Source organism: Procambarus clarkii, chromosome 21 (assembly GCF_040958095.1).
Source record: "Procambarus clarkii isolate CNS0578487 chromosome 21, FALCON_Pclarkii_2.0, whole genome shotgun sequence".
NCBI lineage: Eukaryota > Metazoa > Arthropoda > Malacostraca > Decapoda > Cambaridae > Procambarus > Procambarus clarkii.
In genome coordinates, this window is record NC_091170.1 from 31699026 (window position 1) to 31706871 (window position 7846).

At 36.0% G+C, this 7846-nt stretch overlaps 1 protein-coding gene across 3 annotated transcripts; it reads right to left on the reverse strand.

Annotated features, from left to right (window-relative positions):
• Window positions 1-74: 74 nt before the first annotated feature.
• Window positions 75-6862, reverse strand: LOC123760650 (zinc finger CCHC-type and RNA-binding motif-containing protein 1). Of its 3 annotated transcripts, none has more exons than XM_045746408.2 (5): window positions 6767-6862; window positions 5243-5403; window positions 3720-3923; window positions 1901-2120; window positions 75-480 (listed from the first exon to the last, which is right to left on the reverse strand). In XM_045746408.2, exons 2-5 carry the CDS (start codon window positions 5380-5382, stop codon window positions 343-345), a joined length of 702 nt encoding a protein of 233 aa, XP_045602364.1. In that variant the 5' UTR covers window positions 5383-5403; window positions 6767-6862; the 3' UTR covers window positions 75-342. The 3 variants fall into 3 exon arrangements, with proteins under 3 accessions (XP_045602364.1, XP_045602363.1, XP_045602365.1); XM_045746407.2 differs by having other exon boundaries at window positions 6587-6822; XM_045746409.2 differs by lacking the exon at window positions 6767-6862 and adding an exon at window positions 6126-6253.
• Window positions 6863-7846: the final 984 nt, after the last annotated feature.

Here is a 7846-nt window from a genome sequence, read left to right on the forward strand (position 1 = left end):
ATAGATGACCACACTCTGACAGAGTAAATAGGATCAGGACAAAAGGAAGACTGAAGGAGAGTAAGACCAAGTAGGAAGGTGAGCCAAATCTACCTGTATTACTATGCAGTGGATATTTAAATACGAGTTTAACAATGTTATCAAACATAAATACAGTACAAATCCAATTTACTGTATAATAACTTATTTAATGATACAACACATCCAAGGCCCTACATCATAAATAAAAATTTAAATAAAAATAAATAAAAATAAATAAATAAGTATATACTCATGTTATATACTTTTGTTGTCAAAAAATTATATATACTGTACAGTAATCTAATGCAAATATTCAGTAATTCAACTGTCACTCAATTCTTCTTCATCACTGAAGTAACTTGATTGTTTTATCTTTGCTCGATGAACTTGCGGTTCACATTTAAGAAATTCTCCAGCAGCCATTCTGCTTTGGAATGCCTCTGCCTCACGTAGCTCTTGCTAGAACGAAAATTAGAGTGGGTTACTGACCAAGTTACTGTATTTGAAAAAATTATGTTACATTGGCAATAATTGTATTGAGTTTAAAGATGGTGTAAAAAGGGAAGTTCAATATGTAGATGGGTGCCATAAAACAGACAGACAAATTAATAAAACAATGATAAATTCCAATACAGTGCTGTACAAGACATACAAAACCAATAATAAATTATGCATTGTGTACTTTTATTAAAAAAGCATTTATCTTCTTGAATAACCTTTGTATCTTTTATTGGGATCATCATTCAATTGTTTGTATTTCTTATTCCTTTTCATTATACCGTCTTTCCAGCCTTTCATGATGAGGGCAACAGAGCAACTAGACCACTTAGGCACTGGGGCTGACCTTGACCAGCCTATGACAACTATCTTTTATTGGGATCATCATTCAATTGTTTGTATTTCTTATTCCTTTTCATTATACCGTCTTTCCAGCCTTTCATGATGAGGGCAACAGAGCAACTAGACCACTTAGGCACTGGGGCTGACCTTGACCAGCCTATGACAATCCCATACCACCCATGAGTTATCTTGAAATGTTGGGTGTGGCTAGCCCCAGACAAACTAACAGACAGATCTTTTACAGATATAAATAGTACAGTACCGTACAGTACAGTTTGCTTTGTTCTTGATTCACAGTCCGGGATCCCGGATTCAATTCCTGGGTAGGACAGAAATGGTTGGACACGTTTCCTATTATCTAATGCTCCTGCTCACCTAGCAGTAAATAGGTACCTCGGAGTTGGACAACTGTTGTAAGGTTACATGCTGCGAAAGTTCAGTAGTTCAATGTCGCAGGACCATACATGCCTAAAGTATGTACAGTATATTCAGTACACCGACTTCCTGATCCTGACTTTAAATGAAGTAATGAAGTACAGTAATACATTAAAATTTATAGCTTTTTAACACATTATCCTTAACCACAATATAAAAATAAAAAGAACATCTGGTGAAATTTTTAAAGAAATTAATATTTTGATAAAAATATAAAAATTTAAGTTCATGCATTTTTATGGGTAATTTTTTCTATATTATTTCATAAAAAAAATCTGACCATATGTAATTTTTATACTGTATATACTGATTAAGAATAATGGATTATAAAGTGTTTCATTTTAATCCTTATGTATGGTATGCATATTTGCATCCAGATTTTGAAAAATAAAAAATACTTAAGACAATTGTAGGATCAAAGTGAATAAACAGCATATTGAAAATTGAGCCTAATGTAAAACAGTCCTGTACTGTAAAATAGTGAATGTACTGTATAACAATGTGATTTACTTGATATTTAATTCTCCACTCACCTACAGTATTTACTTTAGGGCAACACACCAGATATCAAATATCTCTATTGATGAAAAAAAGGATGACTTACCTGATACCTAATAGCTCCACTCAATGATTCATCTTCAAAGTTTATCTCTTGGTCACCTGCGTCATCGTCATCACTAGCTTCTAATATCTCAGACTTTTGCGAGTCCTCCTCAAATTCTTTTTTTCTCTTTTTGGATTTTTTCTTGACTGGTTCTCTCTCCCCAAGAAGATTTTTTGGGCAGGAATAACTTAAATGACCACCTTCTCCACATTCATAACACCTGAAAAAATACGATTTGTACAAATTTTGAGAAATAGCAACACAAAACTAAAAAACAAAAAGTGCAATCTACTTTTACAAATTGTTCTTTGTTTAAATGGTCCAAATGAACTAAATGCACTGTGATATACACTGCTTTATGGGCCCGTTGACCACAAACGGCCTTTATAAAAAACTAAAATGAAGAAAATCCCGTTTTGAATTTAACCATTAATTGTGCTCTTTTGCTTCTGGTCCTGACTCCCTATAGAAAACTAAACATATCTTTGAGTTTAAGCCCCTTTATCACCCCCTAGAGACAAGTCTTGCTTTCCCCACATTCTACTGCTACTGCCAGCCAGAGCTACTTCTCATCTCATATGACAGCTGGGCCTCTTTACAATATCAAGAAGATAGAAACTGGACAATTCTCAGTCCAGCTCCAATTGACTGTCAGAAGGACTATGCCTCTATACCCAACAAAACTTCATCAAAGCTATACTTGAGATCAAAGAAATAAGGCATTATGAGACTAGAAATACTCCTTGATGAATGACCACTCAAGCTGCTCCCTAAGCAGCTATTGGACAAGACCATGCATGCCAAGGCAGGGTAATATTTTCCATGGACACAATAGGGATATTCTCAAATTTTTCTGTCAAGTCATACTGGTGCTAGGAAGGCACTGGAGAAAATCTCAGTCCAACCCAGAGTTTAGAATGTTTACTTAAACTTTTAAAGTTCTTCTCAAGTCTAACGTGCCATCACAGGAACTTCCTAGTAGTGCTCTCACTTATCACTAGATGGCAAACATACACCAAAATTGCATTCCTCACCATTACATCCTTCCCTATGTTGCAAGCACAGTATTCAGTTAAGTGACATGTATCCATCCATTGAAACTTTATTTTCACTGTGATATGTGTCCATCCTTTGAAACTTTATTTTCACTGTGTAGTGTGGTTTAAGCTTTTGGTTCAGTTTATATTTATTGTTTATATTCTATTGTGGTTCAGTTCATGCTTCTGCAGTGGTCTTCTACATCTTGATACTTTGTACCAAGTCTACCTGTAAGCATGGTACATTATGCACCAGAAAATAAGTTTCACGGATACAAACAAGTCAAACTTGACTAATTCCAGCCACCATCTGCTGACAGGCACAAGACAGTCAGAATGTGAGGTGACTCTGGTTTGGTAACTTGGAGGTTTGTATGGTGCTGCTGTTTGGTGGCCATGAAGGGCAACTAGCAATTAGAAAACCTCTCTCGTCACCATTACCTGTCTTGTCAGAGGAAGGTTCGCAAGGGGTTCAAGTTTTAACGAATAGTATAGCTTCAGTCATTCTGGGATGTATCAAGTGTTTGCCATGTGACTTCCTAGCACCTTCAATGACTCACCAGTAATGTTTGTAAAGTTCCCTTTGGTGCTGGTGCCAGAATGTTATACTGTTTAACAATGCATGAACCTGATCATATAATATAGTGGATCATTACCTTAGGGAGCAACCTAATATGACTTCTCAGAACTAAAACCAATAATAGAAAAAGCCATGTAAGTAACTTCCTTAAAAATAATGTGCATTAATCTAAAAATTTAATTTTAAAATGATAACAGCTTACCTGGACTTATCAAGATATTCGCGTCTTCTTATAAATTCTGGAGCACGTCCGTTGTCCTTTGCAATGCTTGCCTTCAAAGTGCGACCAAACATTTCACAGCCATCTGTCCCTCTCACACAGGCTTGAGCTTCCTCACGAGTCAAATACAACATGAAGGCAACGCCACGGCTCTTTCTAGTATTCTTATCTCGAAGAATTGTCACTCTGCAATAAAAAGTTATGCTGTGCTTGTATTAGGCTTAAAAAATAAAAAAAAAACAAATTTCAGAAAAAATCCTTAATTACTAATAATTAATATGTATCTAGATATACTGTACTTAAATTTTAATAACCACTGTAAATATAAGATGTAAAATGAAAGATAATACAAATTAAGTGATAATATATGTATTTAATTGCTTTAAGTTTTTAGTAGAGGGAGTATTAATGGATTATAAGAGCTAATATAAAGAGGTTTCTAATACTGTATATTATTTAAATATATAACACGTCTAGATATTACAGTTGTACTTACATTCATGACCTTATAACCATCAAAGTTTTCACAACATGGGGTGAATAATAAATGCTAATTGTTGTGACAAAATATACATAGATGAAATACAGTATCCTGAAACTTAAGACTCAAGGATTTACAAATAAAAGTGTTTAGTGTTGATAAGACCAACAAAGTTTGTCATGTAAAAAACAGGAGAAATATTGAACAAAATTCAGAGATGCGAAACAAATCATATGAAATAAATCAACATTATTAAACAGTGTCTGCAGCCATTAAACATCAACACAGTTGAGCAGATTCAACACTACTACCCCTCTTTCTAAATTAATACTTTAAAAATATTAACTATAACATATTCCCTCATGTTTACCATACCTAATGCATGTGTTGGGGCTTTGCTCTGTGAATGATTGAAATACATGAACATACCTATGTTCCATGAAAGTTCTATATCAGATAACCTGACAAGAATGGGACATCTTTTATTAGTTTGAATAATCCGGTGTTTTCTGTTCTATAGTCAACTCTACATGTTTCTCTTATTTTGGAATCTTCTCAAAGCCTTTGGTAACACATTAACAATATTTTTTGACAACAGATTTCCGCAACATTATTTTAATTACTCAATTGATTGAGCAGAACCACCAATACCAAAACACTAATAAACATATCACAGCAAGTTCTGATAAGCCACATTAAAACTAAAACTTTAGTCAAATATTAAAAAAAACACAGCTACACAAGTTGGACTCACTAGCTGGGCAACTTGATCCCAATATATTTAAAACAACAAAATGGTTAGTCTGAGTAAGTAGTATCCAAAAGACAATTTAGCATGATACACCTTGTGTATTTGTATGTGTAATTCCTGTCTCTACAATTATAATACAATGATAAAGTGGTGGATTTCTTTTTTACTCAAGTTCTTACTATGTTAGCAAACAATAAACAGGGAATAATTTACAAATGGAAATCACAACTTATTCTAAATGCAGAAAGTATCTGAAAACAAGTATTACAGTACCTCACAAGTTTTCCAAACTTCTCAAAAATTTTATGTAGATCTGTATTGGTGAGGCTAAATGGCAAATTTGATACATAAACAGTGCTACGGCTCGGTGCAAGAGTTGGTCTCCCACTAGAACCACCACGGATATTTGCCATTGTTGGAGTTCAATGCATTTTCTGAAAAAAATCAAACTAATCAGTTAGATAGCCTAGGATTCAAACATTTCATGAAAATATAGTATAAAACAAGTATTATGCAATATTCCAAATACACAGATGCTTCATTTTTTAACAGCTAAGGTAATGGCTCTCAGTTACATACATGTAATTCCTTTCACAAAGATAAACAGTAAAACAAACTGAAAATGACAAGTGCTATTTATGGTTACTAATACGTATTGTAATGTACAGTACTTAATTGTATAAATTAAAAAAGCAATTAGCATCCCTGAAGCTTTTATAGTTAACATACTACCATTAAAATATTATGTCCAATTTCTCGGAATACCATAAGCATTAGAACTGTAATAAATGTTTGGACTAAATATAGCAAACAACTTAGTTACGTTGGGCCTGGGGCAAGGTACTGGAACTGGGTAGGTTATTCAGCATTATATGTTTGAGCATTATTGTTTTGTGTGTGTTGTGTTGCTATTGTTGTTACCATACTTTTATTTTTTTTTTATTTATTATAATATATATATAATATTTATTTATTTATTTTGATGTTCTTGTTCATCTTGTTCGGCTTCTAATATTAGTAGCGTCTAGATGGACACTACCACCACCCTGCCCCCTCAAGTACCCAACACACCTGCACACCTGCTGTCTGGTGGCCCAGTTCCCCTCGCTAGTCAACTAGCCTAACTGCTCGTTTGAGACTGCCAGCTGATAGTTACCTGCACCTCAGCGCCACTTACACGGGCTCGGTTTTGTATAGAAGCAGCTCACCACCAGCTAGACCTCAGAATACTCTCCAGTGCTCCAAGCTGCAAAGATCTACTTTCGCTCCCCTGGGTGTCGGTAGTCTCTAGCAGCTATTGTAGCGGATAGCGGATCTCTAGCGGATATATGCAGCATCTGACCATTCTCCAGGATGTGACCCCACAACAGTCGACTAACACCCAGAATCCTAATCATTGCTAGGTGAACAATAGGTTTAAGGTAACTTGCCCATAAGTCTCACCCCGCCTGGAATAAAGGATCCCCTGCCTGGGACCACGATAAACTGTGACTAGATTTGAGGCCCTCTTTTTACCTCTAGTTTGCTACAGGGCAGATCTTACTATGACTTCAGTTTGAAAAAGGGTTGGGGAGAAAAAGAGGTAACATGACCAGACACCAGAGGTTTAGTACTTGCCTTAACTTAAACTTCAACACATGGCAGTAAGCCTGTCCTTTTCTGCCTGCAGTGTGTTGTAAGGTGCCTGGTGGAATACAACTGGTCTACATCACCAAGTCGCCACTTGGTGATGATGGTAATAGTGATACAAAGAGCTGGCTAACAACCTGATGACTAATAAGTATAAGTATACAGCACCTCCTCGGGGTCTGGTCGAATTGTATTTGTTGTTGTTGTAGGGTTAGGGGCAGCTACAGCCGCGGCAGGGTTGCCAGATCCAAATTGCTAAAAGTAGCGAATTTGCAAGAAGAGTAGCCCAATTTTTTGTTTAGTCAAATCGATTCAAATCAAATGTTTACTCAGGTAAAAGTAGACCTGACCAAATGTAAACTGTGTCAACAAAATTATTCGCACACCCTCCGTCACTATATGTGATGGAGTGCGAAAAGATACGTGAATTTAGAGACAATTATATAACCAATATTCCAGCGATGTGTCAATATTTCATTCAAAATGATCTGCTACCAGAAATTTTAGCCAAATATCCCCAGTTTGCTAACTGTAGGTAGTAACTAAGTGATTGTAACCTATCCACCGCTGCCCACTGGATGGGGGGCGGTATGCAGGACAAACATATAAATTTTGACACTAGCTCTCCACATATGTCAGTTGCTTAATTTAGAACCTGTACTTGAGGTCGATCTCGAACCCATTGTTGATGTGATGACTTATATTGAATTTTGTAACTAGCTCATCAAGATTGTAACTTGCTTAGCTAAATGAATTGTGGGGTTCAGTCCCTGAGCCCATTATGTGCCTCTGTAACCCTTTCCACTACCGCCCACAAGATGGGTATGGGGTGCATAATAAATGAATTAAACTAAAAAAAACTTCTTTGATAGAACAGACTTGATGTTCATCTGCTGATGACTTACCTCCGATATATTTTGTCTGTGTTTTAATGTTTCACTGTGTTTCTTTAAACCACTTCTATGAGCTCTTATCTCAGTTCTACAAACTTTACAATATGCCATATTTCCATCTTCTTTCACTTTTTTTGAGATATATACAAGAGTTGTTACATTCTTGTACAGCCACTAGTACGCGTAGCGTTTCGGGCAGGTCCCTGGAATACGATCCCCGCCGCGATGAATCGTTGTTACAACCAAGTACACATTTTACTGTTGCGTTAAACAGAGGCTACAGTTAAGGATTTGCGCCCAGTAAATCCACCCCGGCCAGGATACGAACCCATGACAAAGCGCTCACGGAACGCCA

Bases quoted from the DNA above. Each gene is read 5' to 3' on its own strand.
- LOC123760650 (XM_045746408.2), bottom strand. From the start codon at position 5,382: ATGGCAAATATCCGTGGTGGTTCTAGTGGGAGACCAACTCTTGCACCG. The intron at 3,924-5,242 runs GTACTGTAATAC...TTTTTATTGCAG, and splicing joins AAGTTTGGAAAACTTGTGAG to AGTGACAATTCTTCGAGATA. The intron at 481-1,900 runs GTAAGTCATCCT...TTTTCGTTCTAG, and splicing joins GTGGAGCTATTAGGTATCAG to CAAGAGCTACGTGAGGCAGA.